Source organism: Pungitius pungitius, chromosome 2, assembly GCF_949316345.1.
Source record: "Pungitius pungitius chromosome 2, fPunPun2.1, whole genome shotgun sequence".
Classification (NCBI taxonomy): Eukaryota; Metazoa; Chordata; class Actinopteri; order Perciformes; family Gasterosteidae; genus Pungitius; species Pungitius pungitius.
Window position 1 is genome coordinate 9,533,120 of NC_084901.1, and position 22,690 is coordinate 9,555,809.

The window sequence follows — 22,690 nt, forward strand, 5'->3', positions numbered from 1 at the left end:
TTGGGATTTTCAATGTTTGTGATGAACTGAGGATGTTCCTTTATGGGTTAAGAGTATTCTGCTTCTTTAAGAAATTAGTTATGCATTTTTTATTGGGTCAGGTTGCTAGTTTTAACAGGTAAACCTCACATTTAAGTAAAATGTGGGCTTTGGTCTATAAAGCAAGCTACAACCCGAAGCACACTCTTGCTTAATTAGAACTGAACTCCGGACTGTAATAGCAGGTTCTAACCAGCAGGTGGGAGTCATGGATTTACTTCATGATCATCTTTTTTTTACCTTTCTGTTTATTGTGATGTACCTTGTTTTGTTGGCTATTTATGGTTGTACATTTCCAAAATAAACAACTAATCGATATTGTACTGTAATTCGGCCTTGCTGTAATGCTTATTATTAGTATATATATATTATAATATAATATTATTATTTAATACAATATAGTATAATGACACAGGCAACAGGAGAGGGGGAGAGACAGAGAGACAGATTGAGAGAGAGGGAGGGAGGGAGCGGCAGGGAGGGAGGGAGGGAGGGAGAGAGGGAGGGAGGGAGATAGGCGGTGTGAGTGACAGAAGCTCGCTCAGGCAGCAGACGGCGGCCCGAGCCTCAGGTCCCATCTAACGTTATCTCCACCCCCCACCCCCACCCTCCCTTTCATTTCCATTCTCTTTCTTCCTGCCCCGCTCCACTCCTCTCATCTCCGCACCCGGCTCGGAGAAATGTCCGCCAGACCCGGATTCTACCGGCAGGAGCTGAACAAGACTGTGTGGGAGGTTCCGGAGCGGTACCAGAACCTGACGCCGGTGGGCTCAGGAGCCTACGGATCCGTGTGGTGAGTGTGTGTGTGTGTGTGTGTGTGTGTGTGTGTGTGTGTGTGTGTGTGTGTGTGTGCGTGCGTGCAGGGCGCGCGAGGGGCGAGGCTGCTTAGCCACAACATGACCGTACGTTGGTCAGCGATGCATCAGCATAGCGATGTGTATGAGGCGGCCGTGTGTGGGAGGAGGCAGCTTCTGAGTTTGAAGGGTTATTCTGGTTAATTGTTGTTATTATTTTTATATATTATTATCATTACTACCATTGCTATTATTATTATTATTATTATTATTATTCCATTTCCTTTACTGCTTTGGGGTCAACAATGTAGAGAAATATAAAATAATATTATTAGGTTTGTTTCAATATGCAAATTAATATGATTATTCATATGTTGCCTACTGCTGTCAGCAATATATCAAGATATACACACACACACGTACACACACACACACACACACACTGACACACGACTCTAAATATGCAGTGGCTACTGTCCTGGGACTGTAAAGATGCATTCCACGTCTGGAAAGGGAAAACCTGGGCCCAGCTGCTCTCAGTGTGAACCACGATGCCAGTCTTGATACCTCGAAGCCTCATAGAAGGCACATCATGCATGCACCATAATCACATATGTCTTACACATATCTTCTTTCGACATAATACATGCAGACATTTCCACTGTTGCAACATGCAATGGCTCGAATCGTGGGTCAATTTCGTCTCAGCTGGTGGGATCACGTTGCCATGGCGATGTGTCATGGTGATAACCTCCCCCGACAGTCCATATTAATTAAGCTTTAATAGCTGGCAGATCCGAATGGGATACCCATATTTCACAACATGAATAAGATGTTTGGATGTTGGAAGTTCCCTCATGGCAGAGAAGTCCTGGAAGTGGTCAGAGAATCTCTGAAGGGGAACTGATTGAGACATGATTTCTATGATGCGCAGTTTTTTTTCAACACACCTGACTCAATATGCCCAGCTGAGCCTCTTTCACACTATGAGAGACAAAACAAATGTGGGCCAGTTTTGCTGCACTGTATGAAGTCCAAATACTGTGATGCTTTGTACCAGGAGGATGAGTGATTTATTGTCTGAATTTGTCCAGACGGAGCACCGTGTGCTGTTTAGGAGACACTGGAATGGGTTGTAAACTTTCGATTGATGTTTTTTTTGTGGACTTCCTCTGCACACGATGAAGGAGCATCGCTACCTGACACCTCCAATTGGAGATGAATTCACAGCATCTTTTTTTCACATTGACAGGACAGGATCGCTCTCCCACCTTCATTTCAGGATTGGTGATTGTCAGATCACTAACACTGCAGGCTTATATGCAGCCCCGTTCAGTCTGAACCTCCCCTTGCCTTGGCTGGCTCAAGTCATATTTCGACACTTCCTGAGTGTTGTCATCCACCGAGGCTTCGCTCTACAAATCAGGCCACCCCAGAGAGTTTTCTGCGTTAACATCGGGCCAATATTACAAAAATGACATGTGAAAAATGTTGCTTTTAGCTGTGTAATTCACTCTCAGGGAGATTGTTTGGACATTGTTTGGCATTTTGGATGGAATGAACTGGAAAGGTTGAGGTTTGATTCCCATTTAGGACTCACGTTCGAATATGTGTGCAGTGTTATCAATGCGTTTATTCAACGAAACACAAAGCTTCATATTCGGTGACAAAATATGGAATCATGTTACCGTGGAACATTAATGTGGAATTCACATTTGCTATGGCCTTTTCTGGTTTTATAATATGATAATTAATGGCACTGTTTTTTAACACTGTTCACAATATAAAAGACACAGTTGTTTTATACACACATCTTTCCACCTACACAGGACGTGATGTGCATTCCATGTATCTGGTTTCTTTGGAATCAGAGAGAGGACCTTAAAGTGCTATAGATCTTACTGCAACTATTTCTTAAATTGTACCCCACACACACACACACACACACACAAAGGGCATTCCTCCACACACACACCCAACACCATTGCCCTGCATTGTTAATGTCGATCTCCAGCCATTGTCGGGAACTGGGGGATGGGGGTCCAGAACACGACATACGTATGCGTGTGTCGCATTGGGGGGGGGGGGGGGGGGGGAGGGGGGTTGAGGACTGTCCCACAGTCCACCCCTTGAGATGCACAGTGAAAAAAAAAGGCTCTCATCACTTATCTTCCGTTTAACACTCTTGAAAGGTCAGAGATCCGACAAGCTCGTATAACACATAAAAGCTAAGATAAAGAATTTACACCCCCATCGCCCGGGGGACCAGGGAACCAAAGGCAGAGTTTGGAAAGAGGACAGCACAGCAGATATAAGGGAGTCTACTAGGTAGAAGGTTTTCAAACGGCAGAGCACAGACACAAAAGAGAGAGAGGAGTCAGAAATACAAAGCTTGTTAAATAATTGAAGACGCAGTGCGTTATGACTTGAGACAAAAAGTTTGGAGGACTGAACGCTGTGATATCCTCAGACTAATCCAGGCTCAATGTCTACTCAGCTTTTCGCCATCCAACCATAATACTGTCCCAAATATTATATTTTTCTGGGAGACAAAAAGTGGGCCATTTTTGGACCGGACAAGACCAAAGCTGCTTTGATCTGATGTCAGCACGTCCAGTAAGCCAGAACTTTGGCTTGCAGCCTTTCATTTGGATAGCTCTGAATAAAAAATCACCGCTTCATTTTGTCCTGACTAAACTGTCATGTCTGTGTGTCACAAATGAAATCGGGCCTTGACACTTTGGAAAACACAATGATTGGCTTTATTGTCGAAAGACCAATGATGTCCGGAAGTCACTGTGACTCGTACGAAAAAAACCTCGTATATTATGTGGTAATATTACTAGTAATATTTAGTAATTTTCCAGCTAAACACAAAGACAAAATTACTACTGTGAAGTAAAGCTCAAGTGAAAGGTCATTATTGAATAAGTGAACTTTAGAGGCGGCTGTTAATATTCAGCATTCAGCAAAATTAAATGTATCTTGTCTTGGCTCCTGGATAAATGATAATGCGTAAAATTGGATGCAAGAAAGAAACCCTGTGGACAATATTCTATGGAATAAATTATAATTTCCTCACTGAACTTGCAAGAGTTAATACTCTTCCCCCCATTAAAGTAGATGGAACTATTTTTATCTGGATTTAATCAGAATTAATCACATTAACTGATAAGACCAGAACATGTGTAGAAAACAGGATGTACAAATGATCTCGCGCTCGATATTAGGTGCCCCTTCCCCCCCCTTTTATTTTGAAGCTGTCAGTGTGTTACCTCTTTAAAAAAAAAAAAAAAAAAAGACCAAAGAAGATGAGAGAAATCGATGCCGTGGCCCGGCTGTGTGTGCTGACAGCAGTGCAGTCAGGCCCATGTAGGGAAGGCGGCAGGGAGGGAGGTATGTGTGAGGCACAGGGGCCTGGTTCATGTCAGAGACTGTCTCAGGCCCTACAGGGACATCCGGACTGGCAGCAGGGGGTGGCAAGACGCGTGGATGCCCAACCTGTGCATGTAATGAAATGATGCATCAATGTTTACTGGTCAGTTGGGGGAGGAGAAAAGACAGGAGCCGTGCATCATTAGGTGGCCACTGTTTAACAAAGACCACATCCTGCTCCTGCTGTGAACAGAATTTGGAAGTTTCTTTTGGAAATAAAAGAAATTGAAGGTTAGGTTATTCATTGGCTTCTTTCCTGTAGCACCGCCACTGCGCATCAGTCAAAGAGATATCCATTGCTTCCATTCAAGAGTCAGTTATTGCAGTCACAATAGAATAAAGCGCAGAGCAGGAAGACAAGGTGCGGTTTGAGGTGAGCGGGTTGTGGTTTACGGGCCTTTTTTTCCACACCAAAAAACCCTGAAAATATTGCCTTTGATTTACAGTGTCACTGTGTCCACAGCCACGAGCAAGCCTCTAAAAGCTTTCAAACAAGGTATCAAAGGGATAACAGAAATTTTAATTTAAGGAGACCATGTTTACACCTTATTACTGACAAAATCCTGAAGTGGCCGCTCACATATTCAGACAAACTAGTGGTATATTCACAATAATATAGTTTGTAACCAAGCATTGATTCAGTTACAAATGTTCAGTATATATTGTCTTTTAACTCCACTTGAAATGTGCACTTCTCCCTGTCAGTGTTTCACTTCTCTCTCTGTTTCTTCAGCTCTGTGCAGCATTTCACAATTCTCCCCCATGTTTCCGTCCGTCGCCTGCATCATAATTGTTACTGAGACTGTTGAAAAGCCGGCAGGACTGAAAAGACATCGGCACCACAAAGGCAGCGGCATCAGAAGCAGCAGGGCTCAGCGTTCGATGTGTGGAAAGACATTTACATTTCAAAAGAGAGCGATGAAATCAAACCACAGCACTTTTGCATTGTCTGACATCCGCATCTCTGTTGTTCCACAACATCCTCTTTCACCATCTCACTCTCTATCTGCCTCCGCCAGTCTGTCTCTTTCCCTTGATCACTTATCACTAATAAATACCCTGAGGATCATCAGCTGGTAGCAGGTGTGAAGAATAGTTATTTTGGGAATGATATGGAATAAAGGTTTGGTGAAACAACAGGCCTGGTAATATCCAAAAGAAGCTTAATCCCTTATAAAGATCACATATGAACACCCTACATATAATTTGTCTTGTTTCTGCTACCAGCAGAGTGTGAAAATGTTGATTATTTTGCCTCGAGACGATGTGCAGGTCTGAGCTGTGGATGGAAGGAAATGGGCAAACCAGTCATGTCCTTTCCAAAAGTAACAAACTCAATAGAAGAAGAAATGAACATAATTTCTCATGAAACCACAAATTGTTTTGACACCTTGCCTTTTGCAGCGTCTAAGTGTTTACTTCTCTGTGTTCTCTCTCCGTAGCTCGGCGTACGATGTCGTCTTGCGGCAGAAGGTCGCGGTGAAGAAGCTGTCCAGGCCTTTTCAGTCCCTGATCCACAGCCGCCGCTCGTACCGGGAACTCAGGCTGCTCAAGCACATGAAACACGAGAATGTTAGTGCGCCTCATTAAAATAGACGGGCAGACGCGGCCCTCTGCGTGTTTCTGCTCCGTTATTGATCAGCTCCGCTCTGTGTCCGCAGGTAATAGGACTGCTGGACGTCTTCACACCTGCTGCAGCATTAGAGGACTTCAAAGAACTGTAAACGCATGGATTCTGTCATTAGAGGGGGGGGGGGGGGGGGGAGTGGTGAAGGCAATCTTGCGGGTTGCCATGGCAGCATCGCTCCCATTCACTCATGCACTATCCCCTTTTTCCAGGTACCTGGTGACCAACCTGATGGGCGCAGACCTCAACAACATTGTTAAGTTTCAGAGGTTGTCGGACGAGCACGTGCAGTTCTTAATTTACCAGCTTCTACGCGGCCTCAAGGTAATTTACAGCATCATGGTACACCCGCTGTACGCCGTGCGTTACAATGCACATAGTGAAGCCCCACCCACCTGTCACGGCCCTATAAATTACTATCAAACTGTATGTAACCTGTATCAATAGATATCATATGCTCTCGGTTGCTTACATATACTGTATGTCCGCAGTCGTCAACTTTTGTGTCAGTATGTTGCACCAACACATATTTATATTCAGTTGGACATCATGTTATTCTTTGTGGATTCCAAAGCTTGCATGTTCTCACTGAATGGATCCGGCAGCCAGCAGGGCAGCCCGTTCGGCCTTCCCGGTTACCATGGCACAGACAAAAGCAGTCTCCCTTTACATCGGGGATAATATGGTGAACTGCACTGTTGACCCCGGTCTCCCTTTATGTGCTCTTTCTCCTCTCTCCTCCCCCATCCTCCCGCTCCAACCCTCGCCTGTGGAACAGTACATCCATTCAGCAGGATTGATTCACAGAGTGAGTGACTTCTCTTTTCCCTTCCTGTCGTTCATGACCATCAAGTTTGAAAAACATAACAGCCCTTGCCTAGTTTGAAATGGAACTAAAAATACAGCTTTCTCCTCGTATCCTCCCTAACGCAGCTCATAGGGTGGAAAGACCTTTTACTTGAGTTTGCACAGAAGCCTCGTAGTGCACGTTTTAGAAAGAGGACACAGGTATTGTGTCCGGACATTCTAGGATATACGTATATATATATTCATTCACTGAATGACATTTTAGTCTCTCTGGGAAACTTTTTTTTGCAAAAATTCTGCAATCTGCTCTAGATTTTGAGTTAGAATTAAGGTTTGACAATTTTGGCAACAATATTTGGCAGCACAGCATGCTTGAGAATGGGTTGAACCGTTAATTTAAGTATAAAATAAGGCTTTATTAAGACATTTATGACAAACAACTGGGTTGTAAATTCAACACTACGGTTGTAGAAAAGCATTTGACATTTAAACTATAAGCTCCTATGTTGTTAAGGTTTGGAGGAATCCAGTTTGCTGGAAGTGAATATATACTATTAGGACAAATAGTATATCAATATACTTTATTAATGTAATTAAATACTCCTTTGTTGTAATTTTCTGTTAAAATTAATCTGAATAAGTTTGCAAATGTAGTTAAAATGGCAAAGCAGCCTTCGAATCGAAAGCTGAGGGCTTTATGGTACTTTTTACTTTTTTACTATTTTTATTATCCATCCTCTCTCCAGACACATCCTCATTTGAATCGTGTTTCTGTCCTGCTTTTGATTTTCCCAGGACCTCAAACCAAGTAATGTGGCAGTAAATGAGGACTGCGAGTTGAGGGTAAGAGTTTAAACTTACATTTCCTTCACCCCAGCCAATGAACTCCATCAGTCAAAAAATGGTCTTCCTGTCCTGCAGATCCTTGACTTTGGATTGGCCAGACAGACGGATGACGAGATGACCGGGTATGTGGCGACTCGCTGGTATCGAGCGCCGGAGATCATGCTGAATTGGATGCACTACAATCAGAATGGTAAAATGCCCCCCCCCACAAACTATAGCTAATATATTGAATCAGCCTATTCTTTCTTCAAACGCAAGCTCAATTGTAGGATTAAACCTCTGGTGTTTCTGTTACAGTTGATATTTGGTCTGTGGGATGCATTATGGGAGAGCTCCTGAAAGGAAAAGTCCTTTTTCCTGGCACTGACTGTATCCTTTATTAGCATGTTGAAAGAGCCACTTGAATCGAGTGCTTGTTTCCCCCTCTCAGGATCAACCTTTACCTCTTTAGTGTGCCCTGTGGATGTGGACCTCTTGTGAAGGGAAGGTGTGTCAACAGAAAGAAGCGGGGATCGAATAGGAGCGATCGCGAAAGGCCGAATTATCTAGTTTGTTGTATTCGATGTCTCAAGAGCAAAGCTGTAACACATTTGATTTACTGATCTTTGTGGGACGCTGACTATAAAATGACTCTCACTAGAGCTCAGCGAGTAGAGGTATCGCGAGACAAGAACTCTACGACGGATCGAGTTCTCACAGACCTTAACGCCTCCTGCACTAAGATATTGACCAGCTGAAGAGAATCATGGAGGTGGTTGGCACTCCGACACCCGACCTGTTGAAGAAGATCTGCTCTGAACATGTGAGAAAGGAAATAATGAATGGAATGGAGCGACGTAAAAACATTTTTACAACCACGCTGACGACCTGGTGTGATTTATTAAGTCACGCCACAGAGAGGGCTGTTGATTGAGTAGTCGATATGTGTGAGTGTTGGGATGATTGCTCACAAACAAATCATCGCCGATGTCACAGGAGTTGAACGCTGATCTCTTTTTGCAGGCGCAGAAGTACATCCAGTCTCTGCCCTTCATGCCCCAGCAGGACCTGGAGAAGATCTTCAGAGGAGCAAACCCACTGGGTGAGGGATGCGCCGCAGATTGGATATTCAGTTTCTTAAATTCAATCGAAAGGCTTCAAATGGCTCGAGTTGTTCCATGCGTATCGCAAATGGGTAATTCGGTTACGGCCCTTTGGATTTGAAGCTTTTGTCTCCAACCCTTCGGCCTGTTTCTGTCTCCGTTAGCTGTCCATCTACTGAAGCGCATGCTGGTTCTCGACTGTGATGGGAGGATCTCTGCCAACGAGGCTCTGTCCCACCCTTACTTCTCACAGTACCACGATCCAGACGACGAGCCAGAGGCCCCGCCTTACGACCAAACGCTGGAGAGTAAAGACCGAACTCTAGAAGAATGGAAAGGTGACATATCATTTAAGACAGCGACCCACTTACTCAGTCGGGCCGGTCTCACTCCCAACTCAGACCGACGCCTGCTCAGTGCGCCCGAACATCCGAAGCCCCGCTCTTCAACTAACTCTAATTACGACGCCCTGCTATTTAACACTCAAAAGCTACCTTCGTAGTGTAAAAAGTGAGATTCTACACACGGGGTTGTTGTTAGAGGAAGTTTGAACAGAGACAGCCGCTGGTGTCCAAAAACTGGAGCCGGAGGGGTACGTAAAGCGTCACAGTTTGAAGCTTAGGGCCACTGACCAAGTGTCACTTTAAGCGATACAAATATGGTCTCCTCGTTTCTCCCTTCTTTCAAACAAATGCGCTCACTGTTTCTCACCAATACCTTTAGAAGGGCAGTTTTGGACTTGCAGAGAAGGATGATGTATATGTTGCCACCACGGATCCAAAGTGAGCTTCAAGCTTTTCCGGATGTTAAGCTTGTTCTTTTCTTCACCTACTACATCACCAAAGTAATATCTGAGTTATTTAAAGATGCCATTTCTAAAATGATGAATATGATTACATTCCATTTCAGCGGGGATTTTTACGGTTAGTGGAATGTCTCAGAGCTGATATATGAGTCATGGTGGATATTTCCTGCATGGTTTGCATTCTAATTTTGAGTTTCTTTGATAGACCAGTCTACCAAGCTGAACAAGCTCGATTATAAATGCACCGAATCAAAGCCTGCAACAGTTTATATACCGTATGAAAGTGTCCTGTGTTGTGACAATGAAATCCGACAGAAGTGTTTCATGACGTTTCTTTCCCATCCCAAAATATCCCTTACAACCAGTTTAAACAAATCGAAAAACTCAACTCATGACCTGATTTGTTTCGCCCTTTTTCTCTCTTGTGTGCTCACTGCTTAGAGTTGGTATTTGAAGAGGTGAACTGCGTCAAAACATCCGGCAGCAAGACCGATCGCCTTCAGGCGGAGCAGTGAGCCTCTTTCAGCTGCGACCTCAACTCCTCCCCTACAAAAAGGACCAAGCACTCAATGATCGAGAGAAGGAAGAGAACTCTGCATTTCCCTCTGCACGTCGCGACCTCCAGGGAGCGTTTTAGAATCCAACAGAAGGAACTTTCCAGTGCAGAAGTTGCTTCCTCTTAGGTTTCCGCTCAGCACGATTCAAACGAGGAACCATTGAACGTCAGGGATTGCAGAGGTTATGAGGATTCATGCGTGGAGGCAACTTCAGGAAACTGAGCTGTGTTTACAGACCGGTAGAAAGGAATCAAAGAGAAATAAAAACAACGCACACTAGGATTTCCAAAGCAATGACAACTGGTCCCTGGTAATGACAAATGACGTCATGTCACAGGAGCAGCTTAGCATTTAACCATCATACTACTGCATGATTTTTGTCTGTTTTATTATCAGGAAATATTACCGGTATTATATTACATTACTATTAAGACTGCTTGTTGCAAATGCCACACTGCTTCAAAAGCAGCCTGTGGGTCAGAGAGACAGTACCAGGAAATGTGACCAAATTTCAATCAATTTCTTCATATTTAAAGCACAGTAAAGAAAGAAAAGAAAAAAGATATAGCAATGAAAAACAACAGTTCTTCCTCAGTCATCCTCTACTAGAGTAGTAAACACCAACTGTGCTATTAATTACCACGGTAGTTAATACATGCTGGAGCAGCATGACTGTGATGCAAGTCTGTGTTTACAGTGCGACCTCGTTGTCATATACAGTTTCAGCTCATGACTGATATGTGGTCACCTGTTGGCTTTGGCAGCGCCCCATCAGGTTTCTGTAGTTCTCGGTCGTGTCTTATAGAGCCCCGGTTTTTGTTTATGATGGTATAGGTTTATTGGCATTATGTCAGCTGTTGTAAAGCATGCTGGATAATAATACATTACCCAGGTCCAAGGAATGACTGGTCTAACACTCCCATGAAGTCTCCGTGTTTCCTCATCTTTGTTTTCATGATGTTTGAGTATCAATAATCCAAACGGTGCAGAGTAAGCACATTCATTATGGACGTATATAGTGTAAAAGCACTGAGGATGTTATTTACCTCACTTGTGGGTATTTCAGTAACAGTGGACTTTGTAGCTTCTTCTTCGCGGGTAACATTTGTAGAAGCAGCATGGGCTCAATGCATAACCAGATTATCACAACGAATGGCTCGCTTCCCCACTGGCTTTGTGTCACTGCTCTTGCAGCAGACTGGAGTTTAGTTCAACACACGTTTTGCTGAGGTAGGAATAATCTACTTGTGTTAGCCGACAGTTTGCAGAGCCAACCGGTTCTTTGACTCAATGCTGAATGTCAGTGAAAAGGTCAAGAGGCCAAAGCTGATGTTATGAAAACTAGAACTGAATGAAAACAAATGAAGAAATGCATCTGTGAAGCAGATATAGGTTTTATGGAATCTGATCATCTGCGGAGAAGCAGCCCTTTAGGTTAAAGAGCTGCAAGCCTGCTTTGATTGTACTCTATGAAAGCTGAAATACTTCTTTGAATCCTTTATTGCGTAAAAGCAACACATGGTTTACGATCAAGCCCAGATGAGGTTTTATTTCACTGCAGATATGAGATTAACAATGGAATGAGAAGAAAACCTAGCTAACCAGTCTAGCTAGCCTTATTAGTCAAGATCAATGTGTATTATAAGTTGTATGTGTTCCTTTGTTTAACTGTGGCTCTATGGCTCGTCACACTCAAATTGCACCAAACCAGTGAGATTATTTCTGCCTAAAAGAAAAATTAGTACAAACAAAACATTTTTGAAGAACAAAAAACCCCACTCTTTTTTCCTGTAATGTTTCTTACTGGAGTGCTACATGTAGCCTTTTGTGCAACTCGTTGATTAAACTGGATGCAAAATGTTGAAATTTCAGTCAAAGTGAATAAAAGCTGCCTGTCATGTCAGAGTGTTAGAGCTCTGAATGTTAAAGTGTTGTATGCTTATGTGGATGTTATATATGGAGTTGATTTGAATAGCAAACTGCAAATGGAATGTATACATACAGCCTGTGTGAGTTACGAGTTATGTGTGTCTTTTGTATACACGGTGGCATGTGATTCACCGGTAGCCATGAGTTTCAAATCACTACGCTTCATTTCAACAGTCAGTTTTCAACCGATGCAGATGGTTGATCTTATTCATCATCAACGGTTAACATGCAAGGTTTGGTGACACTGCTGTCCCCAAATCTTGTTTCAATTAAGATCAATATGTACTAATCAATAATCAACAAGTGTGAATTGGTTGTTTCCATTCCTTTTTATAGCAACAGTTATCAAGAGGTCCTTTTCTGTTGCTCAAAGCAAGTTTCATAAACAGCTATTCCAGTCTGGTGAGGATGTACATGGCTGCCTTTCACAGCACAACCATCAAACATCTTTGAAATAAAGTGGACCGCCTACTCAAAATCTTTGTGTTGTTGTTGTTTAGAAATAACATATGGACACTTCTACATATAGAATAGAATACTATAGTACTATACAGTCAAGTTCGTAGTATAATATCAAACATACGGTAGTAGTAGAGGGTCTACTACTATGGAATAATAGTATACTATCTGACCAGTAAAATACAGTAGTTAAGTAAAGCACAGCATAGAGTAGTACAGAAAATGATGCAAAAACTGTAGTCTATGTTATAGTCCAGTCAGTATGGTAAAGCACAATACAGTAATATAGAAGGGTATTGTAATCCAGCATACAATAGTAGTAGTAATAGTATTACGCTATATATAGCGTAGCATAAAATCGAATAATACACATAATATATTGTACTAATGGTGTCACTCTGAGGGTTTATTCCTGTTTTATTTTGTATTGTCGTGCCTCTTGTGGCCCTGGGTTAACTTCACTTCCGGCCCCGTTTTTTTTTTTTCCTTCTGTGATTGTCTGCGGTGTCCCTGATTGTTTCCTCCTGTGTCCAATCACCTGCACCATCCCACTGTATTCAACCCACGTGTGTCCCTGGTCCCCTTGTGAGTTCGTTAATGAATGTCGGTTGTTCTGCAGTCATTCCCTGAGATGTATGGGCCTACGGGGGGCTGAGTGCTTCCCCCCCAGGTCTTGTTGCTCACTGCATTTAATAAAGTATTTTCTTCTTCGACGAGACTTCGATTGACTCCCGCCACCCACACCTGACCGATAATGGAACCATAGACTATAGTAACAACCCGATGACACAGACAACATATCTAATCGAAATAAATTAAATTGAACAGACACGACTTAATACCATGCCGTTCCAGGCTCTCGTGCCAACTCTGCGTGGATGTATTATGGGGTGAACCTCGGGGTGGGCAGATGTTTTGAGCCCCCCCCCCCTACAACGCACATTGTAGACACACCCATTTAGTACCCAGGCGACCAGGAGCCATGTCTAATAATATCTGTCTGTGGTTGTCCGTTTGCGTCGGAGGTGGCCGGAGACGTTTGTGTCGCACCGAATCCTCGTGTGCGGGACGCACTGCGCGTCTCTTTCCTTTGGAAATAAGATCCAATAAAAGACTCGAGTTCGTTCGCATGAGCGGAACCGCATCCTGACCTCAGCCGCGTCCAGTCGGTGCGGGATGGCTGTGCGCTCCAGGACGGGATACTACCGGCAGGAGGTCAACAGAACCGCCTGGGAGGTTCCGGAGAGGTACCGGGACCTGAAGCAGGTCGGAACCGGAGCCTACGGGACCGTGTGGTAAGTGAGACATCGGCTTGGCGGATCTGTTGGCTGTAGGGTTTATGTGTAGGGTTCATCCCGAAACACCTCCTCTCGTGATTTCAGAATTGTAATATATAGAGCAGCAGCTTTAGTCTGGTGATATCACACATACAAAAAAACGGACCCTCTTCCCCAGAAACAAACAATTGCACGTCGATTGGAAAAAAAAATCCTAGTCACCAATGCCCCCCCCCCAAAAAAAAGTCCAAGGACCTCTTTAATTTAAATACTTTTTTACCTTTTAGGACTTTTACTTCCACTTGTGCAATTTTAGACCCACTACTGCTGGTGTGGGACATTTTGGTCAGCACAGCTGGCTCTGCAGGGCCTCTCTGTGCATTGTGTTGTATGGATGAGGGGCAACAAAGAAAACCAACCCCCCCCAGTCTCATTGATTGAAGGAGTCAAAGAGCCCGAGTTGGGCGCATTTAAAATGCACCACTGCATTGTTTTCAGTCACACCGCAGACATTGTTTGTGGTCACAGCAAGAAAAGGCAAAGGTGTAATTAATACAGCTTTGAGATGCTGTTGATTTTCCTCATGGACGTATTCAAGTGTCTGGCATGAAAAACATTTTCGATGGAATTTGGACAGGTGAAGCTGAACCTGTGCATGCTTCCTTTTTGGAAGTATATAACATACCTGTCTACCCGTCCGATTCAGTTCAGCGTGGGACCGCCGGTTGGGGGCGCAGGTGGCCATCAAGAAACTCCATCGGCCCTTCCAGTCCAAACTTTTTGCAAAAAGGGCGTACAGGGAGCTGCGACTCCTCAAACACATGAGGCACGAAAATGTAAGAAAAGAAAGGCGAAAGACACACAAAGCATCCTCTGTGTTTTTGTTTTTAAAACAAGGGGGCGGGGCATGAATGCAGCATTAAGCACATAATACAGCGCTTTATTTTTGCTTAAATTCGTCCTGGACAGGTCATTGGGCTGCTGGATGTCTTCACCGCTGAGATCGCATTGGACCGCTTGCGTGACTTGTGAGTTCCCGAGTGCTGCGGACCGTAAAATAAGTGGCTTGGCTGAGTTCTTTCGGAGAAACCTGACTCCTCCTCCTCTCTCGCTCTCTGGTCTCTTGCAGTTACCTGGTCATGCCGTTCATGGGGACTGACCTTGGCAAGCTGATGAAGCTGGAGAGATTATCAGAGGACCGGGTGCAGTTCCTCGTCTATCAGATGCTTCGAGGACTCAAGGTGAAAAGCACTCCTGGCGTGGATGCATGCATGCATGCTCCTCGGCACAGTAGCTGGTAGAGCAGTGCGGATCTGTTTGAACGCGGTTACCGCGTTTCCCACCTATTGTTTGGGCGAGTTGAGATGAAGTCGCTGAAGCTGTCTGTGTGTCCTTTCTCCTCAGTATATCCATTCTGCTGGGATCATCCACAGGGTGCGTAAACTTTGACCTTTCAGACTATGAGCTTTGGGCGGGTGGTGGGGGGTGGGGGCTCTTTTTGTTTTTTTTGACACTCCATCCCATTCATCCTAAATTCCCACACAAGGAGCTTTTTCTCTGTCATCTTATTGCCATGCCTTTCTAAATTTAGGAGGGATTCATTTTATATTGATGATTTTATTATAAAATATTTATGTATTCATTTCCTCACATACTTCCTCTACGTGTTAACATATAACCAATTATTTCCCAGAAGCATTCTGATGATCACTCTGTGCAACCATTCTCTCGATCCTCTTCTCCAGGACCTCAAACCTGGAAATTTAGCCATCAACCCGGACTGTGAGCTGAAGGTACACTAAGTTAACATCGATCTGTTTTAATGTGACCGACTCAAACTCCTGCACATTTCAATGCAACGGCTCTGCTCTCTCCTCCCCTTCCTGCTTCAGATTCTTGATTTTGGCCTGGCTAGGCAGGCCGACGCGGAAATGACCGGCTACGTCGTGACGCGCTGGTACCGAGCGCCCGAGGTGATCCTCAACTGGATGCACTACACACAAACTGGTAAGGCCTCGTCGACGCAAGTGGAGGAAAAAGGCAAACGGGGAAACGTGTCACAAAGCGAAGGCTGAGGTTTTCCTCTCTGTCTGCAGTGGATATTTGGTCGGCGGGTTGCATCATGGCCGAGATGCTGCTGGGGAAGCCGCTGTTCAAAGGAAGCGATCGTATCCTTGGCGGCAAATCATTTAGTTAACTGTTTTCACCGTACGTGTGTTCCCGATGAATGGAAAGGAACGCCCCCGTTTTGAAATGTAAAAATCCATGCAACGGAGGATTCTTGACCACTTCTACTGCCAGATCTGGATCAGCTCCGAGAAATCATGAAGATAACAGGGACGCCAGCTGCTGACTTTGTTGTCAAGCTACAGAGCCAAGATGTAAAGCTTTTGTTGCAATTGTTTCCAATAGTCAGCATTTGGTTGCCATGAAAGTTTTAATATTACCTTACATTACATGTCATATAGCTGACGCTTTTATCCAAAGCGACTTACATTACATTTTTAACCCATGGCTTACATTTTTTTGCCTTGGGAGCAATTAGGGGTTAGGGGTCTTGCTCAGGGACACTTCGACATGGCACATGGAGCAGCCGGGATATATATATATATATAATATAATATATATATATATATATATATATATATATATATATATATATATATATATATATATATATATATATATATATAATGTATGACAAAGAGAACCACGACACAATGTTTTGTCCATGCCAAACTTCTCTCTCACTTATGAAAGTCCTTCAGTTCACCAACTCTTGACCTCCTTCTCTCGACAGGCCAAAAACTACATCAGAAGTCTGCCAAAAGTGCCAAAAAAAGACTTGCACTCAGTTTTCTCCAAAGCTAGCTCAAATGGTACGTACGGTTCTCTGCTCGGCAGCTGTTGGTGCCACTAAACCCAGTTGTGCTGACCAGGAGGTGTGTGTGTGTGTGCCACGCAGCGGTGTGCGTCCTGGAAAAGATGCTGCGGCTGGACCCGGAGCGGAGGGTGAACGCCTCGGAGGCGCTCGACCTGCCTTTCTTCGGCGAGTTCAGAGATACCGAGGAGGAGACTGAGGCGCAGCCCTACGATCAGACAATGGACAACACGGACCTGCCGCTGGACCAGTGGAAACGTAAGAGGGAGGGGGCATTGGGTCTCCTTGGCTCTACGGAGCACTTGATCCTTTTACCCATTGGCCTTTTCACCTCCCTTGAAGTTACACTTTAGATTTGTTCACTCACAGGTCATATTCAGTGTCGTTACAGTACCTCGCCACAGGAGGTCCCTGCAGTTCTTGCTTTTAAAAAAACAAACATGTACTGTTACACAGACGTGGCTGTTTACTTTGTATACAATAAGAGTTTTATAAGGGTTGAACTTGGATATGAAAGGAGGCAGAAGTGTAATTGTGTCTTTTGTGTTTTTGCAGGTCACACGTTCACAGAGATACTGACCTTCAGGCCGCCCAGAGACTCCAGAGAGACGTCACTTTAAGAGCGCACGCACACACACACACACACACACGCACACCTGCACCCCAAAGAAATCATTTCGTTGTTGACTTTGACTGTGTTTGTGTAGGAGTAATAATATGATTAGTTTGTTAAAACTTCAATAAATGTGATATGCTTAGTTGTTAAGAGGGTCAGCTGTGTGTTTTTGTGTCAGATTATTCATCCATTAACCATCAACAGCAGGTCCAAAATCACAACCCTTCTGTTTTTTTTATTTTTTTTTACTGTTTGCATTCTGATAATGGACGTATTTCGGGAACAAAAGGTCAAGTCCCTTGTTGAACAGTAACAACGTAACTCCTTGGAATACTTAAGGGAATAATATTGTCACACACATATTAACCACTGCAGGTCAAACTAACAATCCCTCTTTCTGTTTTAAATAGTCAAAGAGAAGAGGGCCAATGAAATTATTATGCTTTTCTTTAGTTGTTTACTCTGTAGCTGAGTTAAGATAATGCTAGCTTAGATTTTGTTGCACAACATGTAACATTTGCCTCTTTGGGTCGGTCTCCTCACCATTAAGCAATCAATTTCCAAAACACTCCTTGAAACCGACTCTCACACTTAACTCTAAATTGGTAATTTGTCGACAAGGAACCTCTGCTAAATGCCCCCCTGTATGGGGTTTGAACTGCCATTTTATTAACGGAGCAATGCATTTGTCATTTAGAGTGACTAAGAAGGCAGACATGTTTCTCCCTGGCTCTCTCCACTAAGCGCTGTTTGCCTGCTGATGTTGACTGACTGACTGACTGTGCAGTGCTGGCCTTCTATTTCCTGGTGACCGTACGCTTCAGATTCTCACGGGACAATGGATAATACCGTCACACATCATATAGGACGCTCAAATCTCAGAGGAGTTCTGCTGCTACTTTTGCTGTCAGGTAATACAATAATTTTTTCTTATTCCAAAACTACCAGTGGAAGATCTGATTTATAGCTTTAGTTAAGTTTTCCATTTCAAGTTACTTCATGCGACAGGCTCCTGCTTTTAGGAGCGATTGAGATACTTTCTCCTCGATGGTGGTGTGGTGGTTTCTGTGGGGAGTCTGCATGCTCGCCCCGTGTCTTGCTCTGGGGAGTACGTGAGTCTAACTTGACCGTAGGTGTGTCCAGGGTGAACCTTGTCCTTCGTCCGACTGGCTGGAATTGAGCCCCCCCCCCCCTCCGCCCCAGGACTGCGTATGAAGGAAAAGTAGCTTTGATTGACTGACTAATGACTATAGTTAGTAATTATTAAAAAAATTAAGAAATGTATAAGCGTTAGAAATCATCGCGGTGGATAAAACTAAACAACACAATGATCACAATGATCTCCACCTCAACCTGCTACGAAAGTGAAATGCTACTTCAACACCTTAAATGCTTCATTCAAGCAATAGGATATAAGATTTGTAAAGTTAGCAAACTATCAAAGACTGATTTATGTCAGTGTAGTAAGAGAACTTTGGCTAACCGTAGCCAAACTACCCTCCTGCTCAGGCCATGTTAAGTGTAACAGCAAAATACTTGAGTTTATCAGACAGAGGGTGCATTTTGTTCCTTTAACTTTAACATTTTATTTGAAAGTGTAAATGTGTGTTATTTATTCTTGGAGAAGTTATGCAAACAAGCTATATTAATTTGTTTGGCACTTATTCCACTACAACTTTCTGTGTACAAATCGGCAGAATATATTATGAAGAATCTCTAAGATGGCCGCCGTTATCAAAAATGAACCTGTTGACCTTCCGAGTAGCTAATTATTTTATGACTTTGTGTGTGCGCTTGCCTGAGAGTCAACAAAGAAAAGGTGTAAGGAGACACACGTTGCGATTGCTCAATGAAAGTGGCATTTCCAGAGCAATGATACTTTGAGCTAAAAGTGAATTTTGTATTCATTTCTCGTGCAGGCCTTCAGCCAGTGCTGTCTACAGATGGAGAGGAACCCCAACTGCATGACAACAATGAGGGTGATTTCATATAAAAAAATTCAACCTTTATCAATCATGCTATCTTTAAAAATGTAACTTCCAGATACACAAAAAAACACTATAAAATATGATGACTGCAAAGAAAAGTGAATAATTGAGATTGTCGTTTTGCAGATGCAGAGAAAGTTGCCTGTACAATTGTCGGCCCCGAATACGTGACTGTGAGCGTGCCGAGCAGCGTTGAGTGTGACAGCGACTGCCAAGCGTGCACCTTTTCTCTGTCTTTGGATGGACAGAGCGCCGTGGGTCAGGGCAACGTGTTGGCCTTCACTGTCACCAGCTGGGCCGAGGCCCTCACGGTGACGTGTACGGTCACGGCGGGCAGCGGCCTGACCGCCACGGCAACGAAGCGACTGCAAGTGTTGGGTAAAGGAGGGCTGATTTCTTTATTTATTGGATGAGATGTTGTTAGAGTTGGTGTATGCGTGATTGGTCCACTGTCACAACTTTATGACCACCGTTGCTCTCTAAGGACTCGCGTATTTGTCTTCCTCACCGTAGCCGGTCCTGCCAATGTTTCCATCTCGGGCCCCGGCCTGATGCACCCATCTGTGAGCCACACCTACAGTTGCCACGCTTACTGTCGGCCATCTTGCACCTACGCCTGGAAGACAGACAGAGGCCCGTGGTTGAGTGGTCAGGGGAATGTTATTTCTATCACTCCTAAGGAGATCTCAGGAGCACAGCTGGTCTGCAAAGCAACCAACAGCGTGTCCAAGCTTTTTGTCGCCGCTGTTCGAGAGATAACTGTGATATGTAAGTGATCGAGTTTCACTACGAGTATGGTAAAAGTATTTCATTAATAAACAGACACTATGTTACAGTTGAAGATCTCCAACCTTGTTTCAGCTTTTTCTGACCTCTTTCTCTCAGCTGGTCCACCAAAGGTCGAGATCATTGGCCCTGATGTGATAGAAATTGCAGAAAAGTACACGTACGTGTGCTCTGCTGAATGCACGCCCGCTTGTCGCTACGTGTTGTCCGTGAACAGTCAGACAGTGAGGGGCCCCGTGATGGAGATCATGGTGGATCATCCGCTGAAATCGCTCACGCTCAAGTGTGAGGCTCAGAACACTGCTTCAAAGAGCACTGCCGTGGCCTCAAAGACAGTACAAATAGCACGTAGGTTTTAACGCGCATCGTCGCGCATCCCCTCAAAGCTTCACGCGGATGCCTGAACCACTATTTTCTTGTGCTCAGGGTCGGATCGGAACCCGTCCAGCCGCCCCGGAGAGGCCTCCGCTGTGCTGCTGCTGGCTGTCATCATTTCTGCTCTTTTGCCACTGTGACAGGGAGGGGGGGGGGGGCTTACTAGTGTGGCAAGAGGGCGGCATCAGGATCCTAGCAAGGTGTTTCTTTGAGTGCTTTTTGAAATATTATTTAAGCTGTAATGGCATTTGCAGATGTATTGTCCCCAACATAATGAAAATAATTAATTTCTCTCTCTCTCCCTCGGTCTTTGTCTCTGTCCGTCAGATCTTTCTCTCTTTCAATGGCTTTGTGATGAATTATTGACTCATGGCCTGGTTGTTTCACACTGCATGTTTCTCTGTTGGTGTGGCAGGCTGAAAGGAGGCCGAAGCCCATTGGAACTTTCCAGCGAGAGGCGTGGAAAAGCACTTCAATATCCAATTCAATGTAATGAATTTGTTGACTGTATGATTCTTCTACATTGATCCAAATAAACATTGATGTCTTTAAGTCTTTAAGACTAAGATATTTTCTTTAGCAACCACACGTGCACAATTTGGGGCACATCCTATTACTTCCCCAAATCCATTTTATATATTTGCATATGACCCAATAAGAGCCATAGCTGAATGCCTTATACAATTAACATATTAATTAAATGACTGCTGATTCATTTTCTTTATCAACTTTTCTGATTGGTAGGTCATCACATTTGACAACTCATTAGTGAGACAGAGTCGAACAACCAAAAAAGTGAGGCCTATTAGACATCTAATAACTTTAGATGATCATAACCGTGTCATGAAGCTAACGCTACTTTCCTTTATCTGTCAGTTTGTGACTAATAGCATTTCATCTTCACACGTTTCTGTTTTGCTCCAGCAACACTCATTCAAGCTAACGCGTCGTCTCTCTGGGGGCTCGCTCCCCCATGTGACCATTAAACCAATACCACAGTGAAGAAGAGGTTGGACTCATACACATATAATTCAAAAACACTATGCTAAATAAAATGAAAATAGGGAAATTCGGGTGGGGTCTGTAACCCCAGTGTGAATGTGTGTGATACTTTCAACTGCTTTTTTTTTTTTTTTTTTTTTTTTAAAGTTTAATTTTAATTAAGACAGCACTGTAGAACATTAAGAATATGATGCAACAGAAGATGAGACATGAAAAAAAGACAAAACATAAAAAAAGAATAATAGCAACAACCACAGCATATAACGTCACATTTGCACAGCACCAGTCAGGCATAGGTACATTTTGATTGTTTTATCAGGTCGAGACAGTATCAGTACTAAGTGGTAGTGTAGTAAGTGTTTTTTAAGTTGACAGGGTAAAGTCTAGCCCAGAGGGGTCCACCCAGTCTTAAACCGGTTTCCATCTTTCAACCTCTCTTATTTGCAACCATATCTTGCATAAATCCCAAACCCAATCTCATATCATGGTTTCCAAACAGGACTGGACTTCTGCTTGGACTGGTGGGTGGAGCTTCAAGGGCTGGAAATGACCTTCATAAATGAATAGCAATCATAAAGCTGTCATTAGTTTCAATCCATCCCAAAAATAAGTGAATTAAACCCTATGTGAGTAAATGCCTTAAACGTGTGAGACTGTCAAAACTATTTGATGGCCTTGATCCAGACGTGCAGGCTCCATCTGCAGGCTGGGTGGTGATGTGATGCTACTAAGATGTGTGAGAAAATATTGGGATTCAACCAACAACAAATAGGCTCATTTTCAACCAAATGAGATGTATTTCCAAATGCAATCTAAATGCAGGTCAATTCAGTTTGATCCCCACGCGTCAGGTACCCGTTCTGCTTTAATCTCTTGTTGGCAAACAGGAGTGACACTTTAAGGACACACCCAGGGTTTGTTTCGGTCAACGGACAAACACTTGGCGAGGAGTGCTTCAGTGTGCCGTTTAGTGCTTTGATAAAACAAAGATGCCCGGTAAATAATCTGAGAATTCATTTCTTCGGTTTGCTTGACGCCTCTTGGTGACGTTGTGGTACTTGAGAAGTTCAAGGCAGTACTGGCAGTAATCTAAATCTAAATATAATCTTATGTAATTAAAGCAAAGTTTAAGAATTTGTCTCTGATATCTAAGAGGCAAACTATTACTGTCTTGTACATATATCTAAAAAAACAGATTTGATATAATTTGTCTTACATACAATACCAGAACCCCAAAGACATCAATAAAAACATATCAGATCTAGCAGGCAGCTGGAGTCGTATTCTATCAACACACCTGTGATTAATCGACTTAGAGTCTTTACATCTGCGACCGCAGGCAGATATGGAAAAGGGACAGAGACACATGGCCTGCAGGTACAAAG

At 43.6% G+C, this 22,690-nt stretch overlaps 3 protein-coding genes across 7 annotated transcripts; all 3 read left to right on the forward strand.

The window, feature by feature from the left end:
* Window positions 1–605: 605 nt before the first annotated feature.
* On the forward strand, window positions 606–12,418 carry mapk11 (mitogen-activated protein kinase 11). Its single transcript, XM_037459900.2, has 12 exons — window positions 606–832; window positions 5,711–5,840; window positions 5,930–5,988; window positions 6,108–6,219; window positions 6,674–6,703; window positions 7,498–7,545; window positions 7,624–7,738; window positions 7,846–7,917; window positions 8,271–8,350; window positions 8,551–8,629; window positions 8,795–8,968; window positions 9,877–12,418. Exons 1-12 carry the CDS (start codon window positions 720–722, stop codon window positions 9,948–9,950), a joined length of 1,086 nt encoding a protein of 361 aa, XP_037315797.1. The 5' UTR covers window positions 606–719; the 3' UTR covers window positions 9,951–12,418.
* A 926-nt stretch (window positions 12,419–13,344) lies between these two features.
* mapk12b (mitogen-activated protein kinase 12b) lies at window positions 13,345–17,294 on the forward strand. Of its 2 annotated transcripts, XM_037459901.2 has the most exons (12): window positions 13,347–13,675; window positions 14,364–14,493; window positions 14,627–14,685; window positions 14,787–14,898; window positions 15,062–15,091; window positions 15,403–15,450; window positions 15,550–15,664; window positions 15,754–15,825; window positions 15,959–16,038; window positions 16,458–16,536; window positions 16,623–16,796; window positions 17,094–17,294. In XM_037459901.2, the coding sequence occupies exons 1-12, from the start codon at window positions 13,557–13,559 to the stop codon at window positions 17,156–17,158; spliced, it is 1,083 nt and encodes a 360-aa protein (XP_037315798.1). In that variant the 5' UTR covers window positions 13,347–13,556; the 3' UTR covers window positions 17,159–17,294. The 2 variants fall into 2 exon arrangements, with proteins under 2 accessions (XP_037315799.1, XP_037315798.1); XM_037459902.2 differs by lacking the exon at window positions 15,062–15,091 and having other exon boundaries at window positions 13,345–13,675.
* Window positions 17,295–17,735: 441 nt separating this feature from the next.
* LOC119210174 (uncharacterized) lies at window positions 17,736–20,836 on the forward strand. Of its 4 annotated transcripts, none has more exons than XR_005119635.2 (7): window positions 17,736–18,065; window positions 19,074–19,133; window positions 19,269–19,520; window positions 19,656–19,910; window positions 20,004–20,276; window positions 20,355–20,503; window positions 20,631–20,836. XR_005119635.2 is itself a non-coding variant. In XM_037459904.2 (7 exons), exons 2-7 carry the CDS (start codon window positions 17,993–17,995, stop codon window positions 20,441–20,443), a joined length of 1,002 nt encoding a protein of 333 aa, XP_037315801.2. In that variant the 5' UTR covers window positions 17,736–17,945; window positions 17,988–17,992; the 3' UTR covers window positions 20,444–20,836. The 4 variants fall into 4 exon arrangements, 3 of the variants coding, with proteins under 3 accessions (XP_037315801.2, XP_037315800.2, XP_037315802.2); XM_037459904.2 differs by having other exon boundaries at window positions 17,736–17,945; window positions 17,988–18,065; window positions 20,355–20,836; XM_037459903.2 differs by having other exon boundaries at window positions 20,355–20,836.
* Window positions 20,837–22,690: the final 1,854 nt, after the last annotated feature.

Bases quoted from the DNA above. Each gene is read 5' to 3' on its own strand.
- LOC119210174 (XM_037459903.2), top strand. From the start codon at position 17,993: ATGGATAATACCGTCACACATCATATAGGACGCTCAAATCTCAGAGGA. The intron at 18,066-19,073 runs GTAATACAATAA...TTTCTCGTGCAG, and splicing joins GCTGCTACTTTTGCTGTCAG to GCCTTCAGCCAGTGCTGTCT. The intron at 19,134-19,268 runs GTGATTTCATAT...GTCGTTTTGCAG, and splicing joins ACTGCATGACAACAATGAGG to ATGCAGAGAAAGTTGCCTGT.
- mapk12b (XM_037459901.2), top strand. From the start codon at position 13,557: ATGGCTGTGCGCTCCAGGACGGGATACTACCGGCAGGAGGTCAACAGA. The intron at 13,676-14,363 runs GTAAGTGAGACA...CGTCCGATTCAG, and splicing joins GGAGCCTACGGGACCGTGTG to TTCAGCGTGGGACCGCCGGT. The intron at 14,686-14,786 runs GTGAGTTCCCGA...GGTCTCTTGCAG, and splicing joins TTGGACCGCTTGCGTGACTT to TTACCTGGTCATGCCGTTCA.
- mapk11 (XM_037459900.2), top strand. From the start codon at position 720: ATGTCCGCCAGACCCGGATTCTACCGGCAGGAGCTGAACAAGACTGTG. The intron at 5,989-6,107 runs GTAAACGCATGG...CCCTTTTTCCAG, and splicing joins TTAGAGGACTTCAAAGAACT to GTACCTGGTGACCAACCTGA. The intron at 6,220-6,673 runs GTAATTTACAGC...CCTGTGGAACAG, and splicing joins AGCTTCTACGCGGCCTCAAG to TACATCCATTCAGCAGGATT.